Source organism: Pseudophryne corroboree, chromosome 11 (genome assembly GCF_028390025.1).
Source record: "Pseudophryne corroboree isolate aPseCor3 chromosome 11, aPseCor3.hap2, whole genome shotgun sequence".
In the NCBI taxonomy this organism is placed as follows: domain Eukaryota; kingdom Metazoa; phylum Chordata; class Amphibia; order Anura; family Myobatrachidae; genus Pseudophryne; species Pseudophryne corroboree.
The window spans coordinates 117,647,164-117,667,180 of NC_086454.1; the positions used below are offsets into that span (position 1 = coordinate 117,647,164).

At 42.2% G+C, this 20,017-nt stretch overlaps 1 protein-coding gene across 3 annotated transcripts in view; it reads right to left on the reverse strand.

The window, feature by feature from the left end:
• AP2A2 (adaptor related protein complex 2 subunit alpha 2) overlaps positions 1 to 20,017 on the reverse strand; it is a 186,317-nt gene that overhangs the window by 87,270 nt on the left and 79,030 nt on the right. For 2 of the 3 annotated variants that reach the window (XM_063944760.1, XM_063944759.1), the window contains exons 2-4: positions 16,236 to 16,304; positions 3,984 to 4,126; positions 2,435 to 2,628 (exon numbers count right to left, since the gene is read on the reverse strand). In XM_063944760.1, the coding sequence (XP_063800830.1) occupies positions 2,435 to 2,628; positions 3,984 to 4,126; positions 16,236 to 16,304 (406 nt within the window). The remainder of the gene's footprint in view (positions 1 to 2,434; positions 2,629 to 3,983; positions 4,127 to 16,235; positions 16,305 to 20,017) is intronic. The other variant, XM_063944761.1, reaches the window with a different exon arrangement.

Here is a 20,017-nt window from a genome sequence, read left to right on the forward strand (position 1 = left end):
GTAAAAACCCCCATACATTCTTGTTTGTTTCTGACCCTTCACAATGTTCTGTACAAAGGACAAAACGCCATAAAAATGCCAAAAACACAAAGGATAGATGGTAGAACTGCTCACACTTCTTGGGCAATACACAGCCGTGGCAGAATTGCAGAAACAGACCATTGAGAAAACCACAGCAAGTTTAAAGAGACGGCTAACAAATTATTATTATTTTTTTTATTTTTTTTTATTTTTTATTTTTGGGGGGGGGGGTGTTGGGGGGACCCCTTCCACCACTTACAAAAGTAAAGTCCCCCAGTTTATTCTGCTGCATGTTGCTCTGCACTTACTCAGAAAAGAAGAAAACTACAGAATTTCCATCCATCTGACCAGAATAGGATTTTGAAGGACCAGTATGATGGCTGGCATGCACAGCATTCTGGGCCATAGAATGCTTTTGTATTGTTCAGTGATAACATTGCAGGAAGCTCATTAAGCTGCCAGCGGAGAAATACCTATTCTCCCGAGTGCATCATTCAGAGGACAGAAGCAAGAATGTCCCATAGCAACACCGGTAGCAGCTTCTGTATATGGGTATTGGCAGCTGAGGGGCTCTGACCAGTGGCATCTACTGCCAGACCTATAGTAGCTAAAGCTGCTCTCAATAGTTATACCCATGACTTCTGGATCGCTGACAGACTGTGAATTCTGAAATACTGAGATAAATACAGGACAGTCAGGGGAATTGAAAGTAGCAGTCATAGGAAAAGCAAGTGCTCAGCAGTAACTGCATGTATCATTAAGTTAGCACTTCTAACAGCTGTTCCAAGATTGTGTGTCTCTACAGCAGCCTGTGTATAGCACTGGTTTACTGACACACATAGGGCGGAATTCAATTGATTATCGAGTGTGAACTCCCATCTAAGGTGACCGGAGATCACGGAAGAGATATTCAATAGAGTCCCGTTATTGCGGCCCATAATCCCAAAAGTGCAGGGTGCGATTGCGAAAAGAGACGTTTGGGCAGCTCGCCACCCCCGGGGGGGGTGCGATCTGAAATGCAGACCCCTCCAGCCATCACACCCGAATGGAGCAACAATTAAGTAGCTCAGTTTGGGCGCCAGCAGAAAACATTTGAATTCCGCCCACTGTGTGTAACTGTAGCAGTTCACCCTGTAATAGGGTTAGAGTTTGCCGAAGGTGCGAGATGTCAGCCAAGGATGGCCGTATATTTAAAGCATAAATCCTTTACAAGGCAAAACCAACCTGGTTTTGCCTTGTAAAGGATTGCTGCTTTAAAAATGTGGCTGTTCTCGACCGACATCCCACACCTCTGGCAAACTTGGACCCTATTACATATACTCCATTGTGTGTAACTATAGCAACATAACTGTGTATACCCTGTTTTTGGCTGGGCTGGTGTGGCGGTGTCTTGTGCCCCCAACGTGAACCACAGAGTGTTAGGGACTTGCCGGACAGAGGCGACGTGGACGTGGCTGGTAGGCCCATATCTTTGGCCAAATATAGGCAAACAACCTCTTATGATATTTAACTGTAATCTCCAACACCATAAACCCTAATCAAATCCCTATCCCTAACAGGCAGACTGGATGGGCCACATGGTTCTTACCTGCCATCAAATTCTAGGTTTCTATCATACATACAACAATAAGCTATCCTATTTTCATACATAGGAAAAAAAAAACTAATTGAATAAAAGCACATCAGGTAATGGACATATAGCGAAGCAGGAGGATAGACAGCTGTAGTCTGCTCCAATGTTGTGCTACAGTGAATTATATTACAGAGCTAATCCTAGTTTGAGGGGTGGCTGAGAGAATGAAGTTGGAGCGTCTGGTGGGCCATATACTTAATCAGCGACATGTAGTGTGCAGACAGGCTAAATGTCAGTGATGGGAACTGGTTAGTGTTATTTTGACTTAAGCTCAAAAAGAGAAAAGACTAAGAGGGGTATCCTATTAGCTGTGGTACATTATCACAGCTAATGGAACCCCCTGGGGCTATCCAATTAGCCCAGTAAGCTGGCACTTACAGGGTCCAGGAACTTATCCTGGATCCCAAGTGTTAGCGACCGCTAACTGGTCATTTCCCACATGGAAAAAACGGCCTATAACTGGATGGCCCAATAATACTATCGGGATAAAAAGCCTATTATTACCGTGCAGTAAATTGTTGCATTTAATAGGATCCCGCCTTAAAAGTCTTTAGACTAAATGACTCTAGGGAGGTATAATCCTAGACCTAGGGGAAGGACACAGCAAATTGTGGCATTTGGCTACAGAAACACCCAAGCACCCACTTTGCCCGCACATTTGTCTATCCTACCATACTAATATTTAATAAGCAATAATGGTAACAAGTACATAAATGACCTACAATACTGAAATATATGATGGAATATAGCATGACTTTACTGTAAAATGTCCAGTCTTACCCAGCGACCAGTATTCTGGGGATCTCACCAGCAAAGGCCTCTGCCATCTCTCTGCTGCCCACATTGGCAATACAGTGCAGAGCCAATCCCATGAAGGTGGGGTTGCGACTAGACAAGTCATTTTTGATGGCATTGTTGATGAGACGGATGAGCTCGCTGTTGGAGTTCACCAGCACGGAGATAAAGAGGTAACCCTGAGGGAAAGGAACAACCTATGACATGCTGTTTAAGACTTGCAAAACCTAAACTAAAAAATACATATAAAAAAATCTAATAACAACATTATTATTATTATTATTATTATTATTATTATTATTAGACCATGGGCGATCTTCATGTACATAGGAGCTGTTTCTGGCTAAGCTCATATCATAAAGCCAAGCCATACAGCTCCTAGAACGTGGAACATTCTGCTTTAGTTTTTGGAGGAAAACATCTCTTGAAATATTTAAAACCTTAAGAAAACGTAATCTACACGCCCACATATTTAGCAGGAATGGCAGCAGCAGACTGGAATAACTTAACCTGAATGTGTTCTTTTGCTTACTTACTGTAGGTTTAATCAATCAACTTTACTTTGTTTTATCAAACACCTTTTCCCACATGCGGTTAGATTAAAATTTAAAAAAAAAAAGGGAAGAATTCCAACACACACATACACGTTATATAGAAATAAACTCGAGATATATAAATCTGTAAAATACACATTTCTATACACACACATGAGATATAATCTATATCTGCTGTATATCTATAAGAGAGGAGACTGCTGATGAAGCATGTGTATGTCAGATATAACATTGGGCACTGTAAATAAATGACCATAGGCTTATTTCTTGTTACACTTTACTTAAGATGGAAACTACTTCTATAACTAAAATAGATTTTTAAAAACGTGGAAATAAAGAGAGAGTCCCCAGCGCACTGTAAATCAAACACTTTCATTTTGCAGGGTATAAAACGGTTGCATAAATAAAATTCTCATAGTCTTATCTGGCAGCCATAAATCACTGGTGTATAGTGACGAGTGGGGACATCCTGCCCAGCGTAGAGCCAGAGCCTAAGATGCACGTGGAAATGACATAACTCGCCAAAGGCTGTCCAGCCACTCAAGTGTGATACATAATCAACACTCTAATGTTTGCTCTAATTAACAGAGAAGTTCTCTGATCTACAGGCTTCAGAGTATTGTTATACACACACTAATATGGGAGGGCTGCTTCAATGGTTACCAAACACCAATTCACACAATTGTTTAATGCAAATACACTACTAGGTTGTGGACAACAATCTAAAAACACACACAATTTAAAAAACCACTACAAGCACAGAGTGCGGCCTGTCAATAATCAGACAACTGTTAAAAATAAAAAAAAATCCATATGCACCAGCACAGGACAGTAGCTAGACACCATAATGCTGGCCTTGATAGAGATCCTCTCGGGTCTCCTCACATGTCCACCATCGCCAGTGTAAGAAGTAGACAGTCATGGAGGGGACATCCCACGTACACACAGCAATGAGGATTATAGAAAACAGACTGACTTACTATTTGCTTCTCTGTGTATTTGTTGGAGCTGAGCAGATTCACAGCCTCCATGTGACCAAAGTCAATGTCATGTCCAAGTAAGAAGATAAACAGCAGCTTGCAGACATATTTCTTCTTGCTGTAGCCATCCAGAGCTTTGTCTCCTGGAGCCAGGAGAGAAATAAACAGAAAGTAAAGGAATACATTAAGTTCTGCAGTTCAAACACTTCTATTTATAATCATATACAGGGATCCACCTATTACACCTGGTCCATAAAATGCTTTCACTCTCAAGTTTATCCACTTTTAAATGGAAAAAAACCACCCTGGGAACACAAACACTCTACAAACCCTGTGAAAGGAACTTGAGACATCTGGAAAGGATAATGGATGTCTGGAAAGTTCAGTTAACTTTGTGCAGCAGAGAAGTTGAATGGTTTAAGTGTTGAGTTGCTCTACAACAGCGGGATCAGTATGATTTACCTACAATCAAAATACCATCAGTCAAAATACTGACAATTGACCGATAGTCAAAATACCAACATTTAAAATGTTGACAGGTGAAAAAGTCAACACAAGTTTTCAAAAAATGTTGGTGTGTATCTCGACATGGCACCATATAACTGCATGGCGTCCCCTCGCATAGCTCGCCATGCTTCGAGCACACTATTATATTCCCCTTCCACGTCCACTGGGATGGTAAAGTATGAACAAGTTGTTTTCAATGAAAAACTCATGTCAGTATTTTGACCGTGTCAAAATTTGTAATGTTGGTATTTTGGCCTTGTCGGTATTTTGACCATAGGTTAATGGTTGTTGGTATTTTAACTGTTGGGATTTTGATTGTAGGTAAATTGACTGCATCCCATAACAGCCTCATATCTCTGCGTTACCCTTGCGTCTGCTTTCTAGATGAAACTCTAGTGACTGTCACACAGCCTTGGGTATCACTGGTCCCTATGGTGACACATCTAAGGTTTACACTGGAAATGTGGTTAAGCAGAGAATGGACCAAAATGGAAGATGTTAAAACTATCTCTTTTTGTTCCATTTTCAGAGAAGACGCCTGGTACTAAGATGGACTGCATTTCCCTGTCATGTTCAGAAGAAAACAGGATACGAGAGTTTTAGGACAACAATCCCCAACGTGGCAGAAATCAAGCAAATTACTACAAGCAACTGGTTCCCAAACTTTGAATCACGGCGGCCTAGAGCAGCGTTTTTCAACCCATGTGCCGTGGCACAGCTGGTTGACAAGTGTGCCGCAGAGTCAGAGTCCCCTTCACTAACTGTGGACCTGGACAGCGGACACGCGGCAGCGCTGGGCTCTTCTGGGAGTGCCTGAGCCGAGACCTATAGTGACGCGGCGGCATGGCATCACAGGTCACACGCGCTGCATAGCATGGCTGGCAGCATGTCCGCCCACCAGCCAGCCCGTACGACCGTCTGCCATCCAGCCCGCATACCGGCCCCACTCGCCAGCTAACCAGCCAGGCAGCTAGTCTGCCTGCATGCTTGTCTATCGCTCACAGATCTGCACTGTGAGTTTCACTCCAGCCGATGAGGGACCTGAGCTCCTTTCTCTTCTACCAGCAGGTAGCGATCAATGTATTTTATTTATTTTTATTTTGGGAACAAATGTGTGTTTTAATACTATGGGGGCTAGTGTGTGTGTTTTTTGTTCTTGAGGAGGCAAATATTTGTTTTTATTTGTGAGGAGACAAATGTTTGTTTTATTACTGTGAGGGCCAAATGTGTGTGGGAGTTTTCTCTGGTGGCAAATGTATTTATTTTATTACTGTGAGTGCCCGTGTGTTCTTTTGTTACCGTGGGGGCCACTATGTGTGTTTTTCCCCGTGGAGGACTGGTGGTGTGCCTCAGCAATTTAAAAATATTGTTTGTTGTGCCGCGAGTTAATAAAAGGTTGAAAATCACTGGCCTAGAGTATTAGAATTTTTTTCACAGCACCCTTAGGCCAAAAGTTTCTTATTGAGAAATTTTGAAAATATTAAAATCAAGTAAATTGTGTTTATATGTCATCCTTACGGTCAGTTATGTGGTGAGGACCAGGATTCACTTCTGTTTGTCCAAAATGTTATGATTGGAATACACAAGCACTTGGTTTTGTCTATTAGACCTACTGTAAATAATTTGAATTGGTCGTACACCACCAATTCAGGGCACCTCTGCAAGTACCCCCAGGAAACCCAGGGTGCCTAGCCACACAGGGGCAGATGTATTAACCTGGAGAAGGCATAAGAAAGTGATAAACCAGTGATATGTGCAATGTGATAAAGGCACCAGCCAATCAGCTCCAATATGTAAATTAACAGTTAAAGGCAGCAACCAATCAGATTCTATCACCTTGCACATATCACTGGTTTATCACTTCCTTATGCCTTCTCCAGGTTAATACATCTGCCCCACAGTATGGTCTGGGCCATGTATAAAACTCAAGACTGTCCTAACTACCCACTGTGTAATTATGGCTAACATGGCTGCAAGTGGAGCCCTTAGTGACTATGAACGACAGGTAATTGTTGGCGCATGCTTGGCATCTGTTGCAGTGACCAAGGTAGCATGGTGTTATAGCGTTTAACAAGCAAAAGTATCTAAGGGGAGGACAGAATTGAACCCTGGAGAAAAATAAATAATCAGCATCACTGGTCAGAAGCACGCGCTACAGGACTGTGACGGCTGAACATGATCTCTCAGTGACAGACAAAACATGACAGCAATTGCAGATAAATGGACTGCAAATTGCAATCTGTGGGTTGTGCACCCAGTTTAATCAAAGCAGCGTGAGGACAACCCCACAGAGCAGAGTATCACGGTTGGGGAGTGCTACCTAAACTGCCAATGGAATGTGGAACATTTTCAAAGCATGGTCCAGGTGACCCGCTACCCAACGGTACTGAACAATAATCATCCTCAGCCCATGGAGAGAATATCCTCATGCAGTGTCTTCCAGGAGGAACACAGCCTTATCCAGAGGACAAGTGTATACATAATGGTTTGAGAAGGATGCTCCGGCATGGACTCCTCCGTCACCAGATGTGAACCTAGTTGAGCATTTATAGAGTATTCTAGACAGGATCTGGAGACCGTATTTTCTCACAACCATCAGCTGAACATCTGATTAATGACTGTATGTGGTAGAATAGCGCTGCACCCTCCTGCACACTTACACATAATGGTAGACTCAATGCCAAAACACACACACAAGCAGTCATGATATTGATGAGGTTTCCATATATTTATCTACCTATACATACACTAATCATAGCAACTACCCATTACTGCAACTAGAAGAATATAAAACAACGGTCACATACAGATACTTAGATGTGTGACATCCATGAGACTGCAATGACCTGTCAGGCCAAGCCTCCACTGAAGAATAACCTATACACACACAGCACATATTGAGTTTACCCAAATGTCTGCATGCTCTGTGTGTAGATGGTAGCACTCACTGCTAGTATTTACAGATTTAGTGTAATTCATTTTCAAAATTGTATTTAAATAATGTCCATTATTAACTTAAAGCATTTTTTTCTGAACTAATATAGTGCTATCTGCTCATCTACGCACTGAAAAATGCTTGTTAAAAGCTTAGGGAATACATAGTGCTGAAAGCAGTTTACCAAAGTATATGTATTTTATCATGAGTAAGTGTGCCTGCAGGCAGAATCATTTACATTATGTTTGTCCAGAAGCTTTAAGATAACATGCAAATGCCTGACGTGTAGGAGATGTAACAGTCTCCAACAGAAGACTGCTATAAAGCTCACGGTAGTAAAGGCAATACCCAGATTTTATAGAAACACTCCATATTGGAGGGCTGTCTTGCGACCAAGATCAGAAATAAGGGGCTGATATAAAAGGTGGACGTAGTTGCGTTCGCTATTGCTATTTTCGTATTAGCAGCTGCGGTAATATGAAAATGAGAGTTTCAGCCCTCAACTTGCATGCAACGGAAAGTGCAATCCATAAAATGCCAATTTCAATGGCCAAGGAAGGCATAAATTGACCAGCAGTTGTAAAATACCCCATCTTGCATTGGCATGGGGTTATACAATCAGGGCAAACTGAGTGCCCTATGGGTTTTCATGCGCAGTAGCAAATTGCTCAACTGCGCAAACATCGGCACTGCATCACCTCTGAATTAGGTAAGTAATTATGGAATTTAGAAATAAATGCGGATTCAAACAACCTGTAAAAACCTCTACATAGTCGCAGAACCCATTGGTGGCATAATTATAGCCCACAGTAGGGGGGGGTGCATTCTATATAATAGAGGACGTTAGAAATAAGTAGCACTATAGCAGCAAGAATACAAACTGCACAGAAGTAGGGGAGCTCAGTAAGAGGTGCAAGTATATGCATTTAGAATGAACAATGGATGCACCTCGAAATGTATTACGCTCACAAAACCGCTGGCAATTGTTAGCAGGCGTACAAGCATAACAATTGCATATACTTACATCACATGATAGCTTAAAGATTGCATGGTGATTTAAATCTACAGTGTTTGTAATAAATGGTAAAGTCACAATGTTATTACATACAGAAGCACAATTCTATATTAAGTCAAGATACAAGTGAATATCCTTTTAGAAAATCCAATGGAAATTTGCTTTCCTGCAGAAGGCAAAATTTAAAATGTCAATTAACGCGAAAAACACAGCCATGACGCTAATAAGTTAAGTACAGTTGAGGGAGCAATATGCGATAAGCCAATAAGCACAGGGTGGATGGGGCTGTGGAATATAATCATTGCATATCATTGTCCCAAACTTCTAGCTCAAAGGGATCTGCCTCCACGGCTACATGAACACGCACTTCCTTCTCTCTTCACACGTTCACCCTCTCACGTGCTAACACTCCAGGAGTAAGGAGATGCGACACAGAATTTGACAGCAGAACCACTTTGCCCATCTAGTCTGCTCTTATACATACAAACACTTACACGTTATGGTAAATTTTTTTGGTAGGAGCCATTTAACCTACCAGGATAATTTATGGATTGTGGGAGGAAACTCACAAGTACGGGACGAATATACAAACTCCACACAGTTAGGGCCATGGTGGGAATGGATCCCGTGACCTCATGCCGTGAGGCATTAATACTAACCATTACACACCATCCATGCTGCCCAAATTATTATTACAAGAAACTCACTATACATAAATTCTTGATGTGCATGCACAGTATCGAAATAAGTAATTTACTCAAAAAAGAAAAATACAAAAAGGAGGTATCTTATTAACCGCAAAATCGCTGCAACTTTCCGCTGAATTTTTTTCGTATCTATCACGTGAAAATTGTGACGAAAAAGGTATGTGCACTTCTGTGTTTCGCCTATCCTATTCCAAACGTGCCAAAACAGGACATGGGCGAAAGAAAAAAGTGAAAAATCAGGGTGAAGATGGGGAAATGTTAGTACCTCAAAAAAAAAAAAAAAATTTGCTAAACTAGCATAGGACAAAAGTAAAAAAAGTGTATTATAGGTCATATTAAATATATTTGGGGTACTTAAATTGGGTCAAATGGCTGTTAAATGCATTTTTTTTTTTTTTAAATGAAAGCTTTTTTCAGCAAAATAAGTACTCAAATTTAATTCGGACTACATAAAAAATGGGTGTAAGTATATGTTTGCGTCATTCTATGGGACTTTATAAAAAATAAAAAAATAAAGTGTAAAACAAACAGTCTACTCCCACCTGCAAACCTAAAAACACTTGTCCCACCCATAAAAACACCACAATATACCTATTATATACATTGAACCCCAAATTCCATCACTTTGCACTTTTTCACCCCAAAACGGACATGTCATTATTGGCCAGAATTAAAACCTTTTAAGTGCCTAATTAGTTATTAGGAGGGGTGTCCTGGGGGTTCTGAACCAAATTCCGACATTTGTACCTTAAAATAGGGATTTTCCATAAGTTTTCACCTGCTCCGTGTAGGTGAAATGAGATTTGCGATAAACTGAGAAAAGTTCTCTCTGCTAATAGGATAGAGTTTTTTTTTTTTTTTTTTGCAATTAGCGGTATAAGTCTGGTTTTTCATACAAAAATGGGTTATCGCGGATAATACGATTCCCCCCAAAGTGCATAATAAAAACCACAAAAAAAACCCACAGTTGAACAAAAAAGTAAAAAGGAAAGTTCTGCAAATACTAGGGTATACAAGGTTTTCCACATTACAAGCAGCATGTGGTGCCGCATAGAGGAAGTGTAGCTGAATCCTGACCTAGAGTGTAGGCTCACATTCCAAGCAACAGGGGAGAGGTCAAATTGCCAACTTCACAGAAAGATTGGAAAGAAAAAAAAAAAGTGCTGACTATTCCTGTAACAGCGCTAAGCTGCACACATAGTGTACTTCCTCTGCACCCCAGGACATCCAGTAATCTTGTAAAAGCCCCTCTCCAACACAGTCTATTCCAGATCACACATTACTCACATTTCTGTATGTGAACAGAACAAAATGAGTTTAAGTTATACCCCTTTCACATCGCACTAAAAACCCGGTATCGACACGGCATATTGACGTGTCGAAACGGGTCCGTGTGCGATGTGAAAGGTCCTTTGGTGAATTAGCGGGTCGCCTGACCCGGTAATTCAACCCGGTAAAAAAGAAGGGTTATTACCGGGTCAGGCGCAATGTGAATGGGAACTGTTCCGATGCGACACGGCTCCCATTCACAGCATAGGCAGAGGCGGCGCAGGAGATGAGCTCATCTCCCAGCGCCACCTCCACCCCCGCCCCTGCTGCTGCTGCGCCCTCCGCTGCTATGGCAACCGACCCGGTATATTGCCGGGTCGGAAAGCCAGCAACGGAGCGCAAATGCCGGATCCCACCCGGTAAGTACACGTTTCTCTTACCGGGTAGGATCCGGCACTTGCGATCTGAATGCAGCATTAGTGTCTAGAATAGAACCTTGTTTTAAGAACATCTAAGGTTATATATTCCTAGGTTAACTTATTAACAGACTGCGGTTTCACACGCCAGCCGCGCGCGCACACACACACATTCACAAATCATCTTAGAGTCTTATAGTTCCAAAGGTTCCATAAAGAGGTGAGTACTGCTCCCTGCTCTTATCAGACACATTACGTCTGCAGTAGTTTAAATATTCACCAATTATTGTCTCTTAATAACTGAAACAAATATACAAGTATACGATTACAAAATAAAAAACACACCAATTCTACAGAACTGCGCTGGTGGTACTTCATGTGGCCTTGGGAGGGGGTTTCATTAGCTGTCATTTGATGGATGGTATAGTATTACATAAAATAAAAAGTCAGTGTTGTTCTCATTTACTGCATGGTTTGTGGCCACCTATTATCTCTGTTGTATTTACTGTTGTTCCTGTTCGGTGTTCTCCCCAGGATCACTTTCACTGGGACTCCACCGAGATTTTTATTACATGCACTGTCCTGCACAAGGGGCAAAGTTAGTCACTAACAGTCTTTGGGGGTCATTCCGAGTTGATCGTAGCTGTGCTAAATTTAGCACAGCTACGATCGTAAGCTTAGACATGCGGGGGGACGCCCAGCACAGGACTAGTCCACCCCGCATGTCAGTGCCGCCGCCGCCCCCCCGCCACAAATACAAAATCATCGCACAGTGGCGCTGCCTTTGAATCTGTGGAGTAACTCCCGGCAAGCGCAGCTCCTGCGGCTGGCCGGGAGTTGTGCGTCACTGCCACTGGCCGCGTGAGACGTCACGCAGTCGCCGCGCCACTCCCCCCCAACGGTCCGGCCACGCTTGTATCAGAGGCGATCGCTGGGCACAGACGACTGCCATGCACCGGCGCCACATGCGCAGTTCTGACCTGACATCAGATATAATGTAGATAGGGTAAAGCGTTTAGTGCTGGACCTGCAAACCCACCATACCATCCGTCTCTGTCCTTTCATGGATAACTACTTACCTCACCCACAGACCATTTCTTGTCTCTACCTCGGACTCCACACCCTCCCCAATGTCTTATGAGCAGGGGTACATTTTCTTCTTTGTTCCCCTTGTCTTTTTGTCTCTAAGTCCTATTTAATGACTGTATGACTGCGCCTCACCACGTCTACAAGCACATCTAGCCAAACTGCTTCCAAACCCCCACTTTTCACTTATACAGAAGAGAGCTATTTATTTAGCAGCTGCTGGCAGGCATTTTGTTACTTTCTCTCCCCCCACCACTCCCTATCACCTGTTCCCCCATCTTTCACACGCTAATATTCTCTCTCTAAATGTTCATATTCCCCCTGACCCTAACCCTCCCTTCCCAGTGTGCGCCTCTCATTCTCCGCCTCTTTACCCCATCTTTTTACCTCATCACTTGTTCTCTTACATTTTGTTCCCCTCTCTTTTGTCTCTATCCACTTCTTTTATGGTGGTGGCCATGTGCATTGCACATCATCGCGGATGTGTGCTTTACCCTGGTACAGTGCACTGGATGGGTAGGTCAAGCTGGCCAAGGGTGGCACTTTTTTTTTACATTAATGAAGTGGAAGCAGTAAGCAAGGGATGCATGCATTCACCACCCATGTCATAAATACCAAATTCAAAGCAGGTGTGATATATTTTAATATACGGCATCATTACGTTTTATTGCAACATACCACAAAACTCAAGTCCAGAAGTCCCTACTTTGGAATTTTAGCCTTAGTTTGGTGTGGTACATACAGGGAGCGGGTGTACGCCACCTCCAGCAGGAACAGCAATTATATTAATACGCAGAGCAATACAACTGCATAGCTTCAAAAAAATACAAAAACAAGTGTCTGGACAAAAAAATAAAAGCTGAATGCAGCTTACTGTTCTTTAAGATGATGAGTAAGAGACATACTGTACGCTTTGTGGTGAAAACAAAGGACAGGTGTGACTTACAGCCCTACGTATTATTTTACATGTTCACTAGAATACTGCTGCTAATTAAAAACATTAAAACACAAAGATGCTACATATACCTTAATATTCCAAATCGGACTGCAGAATGATAGGCCCAATTATCTGCATAACACTATACTCTATGTGCCTGTAACTGAAAAGGGATTTTATGGGGGTGTTGTGAGGCAGCCACCTCTATGTTACACTGCAGTTTTATATGTCATGCATGGTATACAACTACTTGTTAATTCATGTGTAGCGCATAGCCAGCCACTCATTCTGTATGTATATAAAGGCATGGCAACGCTTGCATAGAAAAACTGCAGGAATTCTAGCAGACTAAAAGAAGAATAGTAAATGTTCCACGCCCACCCTCCCCCAAGTAAAATAAATATTACAACTTATAGATGAATGTTATTTATTGTTTCTTTAAAATTATTGAAAGTTGATAAGTAACAAGCTTTAAAAGTTTGCAACTCGAAAGGAAAAGTACAGGTTAAGTATACCTTATCCAAAATGCTTGGTACCAAAACTATTTTGGAATAATCGCATACCATAATGAGATATCATGGTGATGGGACCCAAGTCTAAGCACAGAATGCATTTATGTTACATATACACCTTATACACACAGCCTGTAGGTAATTTTAGCAATATTTGTAATAACTTTTTGCATTAAACAGTGTGTTTACATTCACACAATTAATTTATGTTTCATATATACCTTATACACAGCCTGCAGGTCATTTAATACAATATTTTTAATAATGTTGTGTATTAAACAAAGTTTGTGTACATTGAGCCATCAGAAAACAAAGGTTTCACTATCTCACTCAAATAAGTCCATATTTCTGAATATTTCGTATTTCAGAATATTTGGATATGGGATACTCAACCTATACATAAATATATACAGTATTAGTTACCAGACCGTCAAAATGATGGAACATCATAACAGTATTGTCAGCACCAGCAGCTGTGCACGCCTGAATGGAGCAATAATGGCCGCAGGCATGCAAAACACTTGAGTTTCCACCATAGAGGCGAGGAGAAGCGTTAGCCTTTTTTCGTATAGGATGCCCATTTGGTTTGCCAACAGTTGCATTATTATGCATGTCTGACAAAGAGGCGCTGATATTACAGAGTATAAAAGAGACAACCTGCACACTGAGTATTCATAACAGTACAAAACCCTATTGTTCTGCAGTATGAGATAAAAGAAATTCTGCAATCTTCAAGGAAAATTCTGCACAATTAGCAAATATGTATATAGCAAACATTATAGCTAAACAGAGCTGGGAAAATCATGGTGAAATAATTCTGCTCTGTGGTGGCCTTTGAATTCCAGCTGAAACAAAAATAAATGGGACACAGGAGACCGAAGGACAAATTCCACTGGTAAAGCGTGCAAAATTACTCTCCCAATACTTCAACTGCACCGCTCTGAAAATGTTCCTCTCTTCACTGGTACTGTGGCCCAAAACAAAGCTAGAACCTTATCGGGACAGACAGAGAATGACAGTATTATGAGGAGTACTCAGTCACCAGGGTCATACTGCACACAGGTGTAGTACAACCTGTCAGAGGATCATAAGTAGAAGCTAGTAGTCAACAACCCACATCAGAAGCATCCAATAAAACTTCACTGACATGGCTCTGTACTAACGTATAACTTCTAACAGACTTCAAGATTAACAGATACTGTATGGCGACGCTATTTGGACCCTTAGGGGTCTATTCATGAAAAGCGTGGAGAAGTGAGCCAGTGGAGAAGTTGCCCCTGGCAACCAATCAGCATTGAAATGACATTTATAATTTGCATACTATAAAATTATACAGAGCCGCTGATTGGTTGCCAAGGGCAACTTCTCTATTGGCTATCATCTTCACTCTTATCACTGCTTCATGAATAGATCCCTTAAAGACTAAACTATGAAAAGGATCATTGTGGTAGTAATAGGTGTAGATTGCCCTAACTGTGCATTTGGGGTAGTTTGTAAAGAAAATCAAAATAAAAGTAAACTGGATAGGAAGCTCACAGGGGAAAGAGAACTTCACAGTGCTGCAAGGAATTTAAAAAACCATCCTCCCTAACTCTGTCAGAATGAGGGGATCTCCTGATTGGAGCTGTAGTTTAAAATACATGAAGGAAAAATGTACTTAAACTCCAAGCAAAACCATATAGTTTTCCTCTAGAGGAACAAAGATGCGGGACGCTGGAGACAAAAACTATGAAACCAAATAGTTTTTACTTCCGTTTTCCAAAGAAACAAACCATTACAAAAAGCCACACCCTTGAGTGAAATGAAGCCCAGCAGTGAACTGCCAGAAGGGTTAATAATGGTGCTACACTATGCATGTTATTTCAGTGAATGGAACGTTTCATCTCGCAGGGTTTCCTGTTTTTGATTTGTGAGGAATCTGTTTCACCCTGATTTCTACTACTTCAGCTTTTTGTATGATGGCCTCTGACCCATGCATATGCAATTCCCGCTCCGGGATCTTTCCACACAGAAACGGCAAATCAGCAGAAACCTTATCATTGCACAAGAAGTGCTCCTAATAGGAATATGAAGAAATATGTGGGCATTTAGTTTGTGTCCGAATAATCCTCTCTAGCAACACTTGGGGATCCTACATCTCAAGAAAAAACCAACCACTTTAAGAGGCAGAAATATGGGTTTAACATGAAAGAACACAGACAAATATTAACTATACTGCAAATGTCAATACACACACATTTTAGCCACCTGTATAAACAAAGGGTCACTCTGCCGTATTTGCTGTAATCTGAAGGGATTAATAAAATGTCTTTATTTGCTATAGTTGTTTTACCGCTGCCCAAAGCATTACGGAAAAAATTAGATATTTCTCACAGTAGTGGATAAGCCAACACTACAACGATTCCGATTGCTCATCCTCCCCGTTGCCATGGTGCTGGGATCTCTTCACAACATTATGATGCTGCTGCAATTTTAGAACCAGATTAACTCCTCCATTTCCCACAGAGCCACATACATTTCACTGGTCACAGGAGAGGCCACAAGTGAGAAGAGAATAGAAGAAAAGCAGGTGGAAGTCCTGTAGGTGTGCAAGCTGCAGAACTGTGAGGACAAGTCTTATATGTTTATACACCCATGTAACGTATGTAGGAGGTGTAGTGCACTGTAATACATATACCAGATGAAGACATGAGAAAACGTCAGGGTCTGTCCTATAAAGGCTTACAATTAAGCAGATGGATGGAGTTTTGCAGGGTGTAACAGAGAGTTCCATTTTGCAGCAAGTCTCACTTGCTTTGTAATGTGACCAAGGAGGGAATGCCAGGTCACCATGTCATGTATTTAGATCCACATGGATACAGCACATACCTTTAAATTTGGAGCGAATGTTGGCCAGTTCCTTGTTTATCCTTTTTATTTCTGCTTCTTTGCTCTTACCTGACGGAAGATAAGAGGAGAATCTTAATAAATAGCAAGTTCATAAAATGTTCAGAGAATATTGGTCCCCAATCCCTCTGCCAGTTCTGTTTCAGATCTAGTACCCTAATGTATAGACCATCATGCCCAACCACGGTCCTCAAGGCAAACCAACAGTGAAACAACATCTGCCCCACCTGCAGTGCACATGCTTTTACCCAATTGCTAATTTATTTAGTTTGCCAACAACTCTGAATAACCCCCAATATCCACTGCACACAGCAATGTCTCTATGGGAATTACCTTGTCTGTTACTCCCACTGTATAATTATACTGCCACTAATAACTAGAATTTATCATCAATATTATTATAATTGGAGTATGCGGATGCAGATGGAATCCTTAAACAACCGATTTAAACAGCTTCATTTATCATTTCCACCAGTTTTCGCACAAATGCCAGGTTGTGATATGGAGGAAAATATAACTGCATGAAGCAAGGGGTATTAGCCCCAGTTTTGTAAATGAAAAAGATATCCATTTGCAAATTTACACCTTTGTGATGCTAGAAGAGCCAGTGCAGCAAAAAATCCCAGTTGCTATAGGAGAAAAAAAAAAAAAAAGCATAATCTGGAAACTATAGCTCATCACTGCTTTTTGCCCTCAACACTTAAGGCCCTACCGACATACCGATCCGCCGCCGAGCTTTCCAACGGCGGATACGGCCGACCCGAAGGCAGGGGGAGTTAAGTTTCTTCACTCTCCCCGTCACCCGGCTCCATAGCACTGCACGCTAATATGGACAATCTCGTCCATATTGGCCTGCATGCATAAGCGACGGGGCACCAACGATTAACGAGCGTGGGGCCGCGCATCGTTAATCGTTGGTGCCTACACACAGAACGATATGAACGAGTTCTCGTTCATTGAGAACGTTCATATCTTTCTGTTTTATCTGCCAGTGTGTAGGGCCCATTATTAGGAAAGAGGCTGTAAATAAGATACATCTGCCAAGAGCCATTAGCATTGGTTTCCTACTATAATGGTCCAAGCTGGGCTCCCATGTTCCATACACACGTATGCTGCAAGAGAACTGGCATGTCACAGCAGGGCAGCTGTGATAGCTATAATCGTACAGCATGTTGTATTGATGTAGTCAAGTGTATTGCTGTGACTGATAGCTCTCATTACAACAGCAGAAACATTGCCAAGGAGGGAGGAGCTTGCAAGACTATTATGGCTGGTGCACTGCATAACATGCCCAATGTATATGCCTGTCTTATGTACACTACAAAGGCCAAATGAGTTCAATGCTATTTCATCGCACACAAAGGAAACTCACGTGCACACACATGAAAACCCCAAGACTTACAGGAAGGATCCACATCTGTCACCACTATGGGAAGCTTTCTAGATTAGATAAGGGACTACTCCCAATTGAGCCTGATCAGACTGGAGGGGTTTATTTTTATATTATCTGTAGAGTATTAAAAATACATTTCATAAAAAGGGATGTGCAGATCCAATGTGTCTCTCAAAAATCAAGCTCCTATAAATTCGACAGCACTGTACAGTAATTGGATTATAGGAACATAATTTACAACAGAGTGGTAAATTAGATTCATAATGGAATCTCAAACCTACTTGCAGGCGGAATAGGGAGTGGGAAGGAGAAATAACCCTACCCAGAACATCCCTCTCTGGAGATCTAGGGACTACACCATCCTGCCACTCTTACCCGGGATCTATGGTTTGACTCACAGTCCAAACTGCAATCAGGAGGTTATAGAGGGATTGGTGATCGCATGGACTAATATGAAGCCAGGATCACAATGATTGCAGACTCTTATTGGTCTTCCAGATCACGCAATTAGTGTGAAGCAAATAAAGATCTATGCGAGACAAGGCTGTGGAGTCTGAATCATTTTGGGCAGAGGAGGTAGAAATGTTACAACTTCGGCTTCAAAACAAACGTACTGTATATAATATTATAGAAATATCAGCACTCTCACTAACACATGTACAGGCATGTAGGTAGTAGTCCAGGGGACAGGCTGAGTACTAATGATGGCCCTGCTTTAGAATTAGTGCAAATTGCCGTTTTTGAACAAATCGTGTAGCACTGAAAAAATAAGAATTTACTTACCGATAATTCTATTTCTCGGAGTCCGTAGTGGATGCTGGGGTTCCTGAAAGGACCATGGGGAATAGCGGCTCCGCAGGAGACAGGGCACAAAAGTAAAGCTTTCCGATCAGGTGGTGTGCACTGGCTCCTCCCCCTATGACCCTCCTCCAAGCCAGTTAGGTACTGTGCCCGGACGAGCGTACACAATAAGGGAGGAATTTTGAATCCCGGTTAAGACTCATACCAGCCACACCAATCACACCGTACAACTTGTGATCTAAACCCAGTTAACAGTATGATAACAGCGGAGCCTCTGAAAAGATGGCTCACAACAATAATAACCCGATTTTTGTAACTATGTACAAGTATTGCAGATAATCCGCACTTGGGATGGGCGCCCAGCATCCACTACGGACTCCGAGAAATAGAATTATCGGTAAGTAAATTCTTATTTTCTCTATCGTCCTAGTGGATGCTGGGGTTCCTGAAAGGACCATGGGGATTATACCAAAGCTCCCAAACGGGCGGGAGAGTGCGGATGACTCTGCAGCACCGAATGAGAGAACTCCAGGTCCTCCTTAGCCAGAGTATCAAATTTGTAAAATTTTACAAACGTGTTCTCCCCTGACCACGTAGCTGCTCGGCAAAGTTGTAATGCCGAGACCCCTCGGGCAGCCGCCCAAGATGAGCCCACGTTCCTTGTGGAATGGGCATTTACATATTTTGGCTGTGGCAGGCCTGCCACAGAATGTGCAAGCTGAATTGTATTACACATCCAACTAGCAATAGTCTGCTTAGAAGCAAGAGCACCCAGTTTGTTGGGTGCATACAGGATAACAGCAAGTCAGTTTTCCTGACTCCAGCCGTCCTGGAACATATTTTCAGGGCCCTGACAACATCTAGCAACTTGGAGTCCTCCAAGTCCCTAGTAGGTGCAAGGCACCACAATAAGCTGGTTCAGGTGAAACACTGACACCACCTTAGGGAGAGAACTGGGGACGAGTCCGCAGCTCTGCCCTGTCCGAATGGACAAACAGATATGGGCTTTTTTGAGAAAAAAACACCAATTTGACACTCGCCTGGTCCAGGCCAGGGCCAAGAGCATGGTCACTTTTCATGTGAGATGCTTCAAATCCACAGATTTGACTGGTTTTAAACCAATGTGATTTGAGGAATCCCAGAACTACGTTGAGATCCCACAGTGCCACTGGAGGCACAAAAGGGGGTTGTATATGCAATACTCCCTTGACAAACTTCTGGACTTCAGGAACTGAAGCCAATTCTTTCTGGAAGAAAATCGACAGGGCCGAAATTTGAACCTTAATGGACCCCAATTTGAGGCCCATAGACACTCCTGTTTGCAGGAAATGCAGGAAACGACCGAGTTGAAATTTCTTTGTGGGGCCTTCCTGGCCTCACACCACGCAACATATTTTCGCCACATGTGGTGATAATGTTGTGCGGTCACCTCCTTTCTGGCTTTGACCAGGGTAGGAATGACCTCTTCCGGAATGCCTTTTTCCCTTAGGATCCGGCTTTCCACCGCCATGCCGACAAACGCAGCTGCGGTAAGTCTTGGAACAGACATGGTACTTGCTGAAGCAAGTCC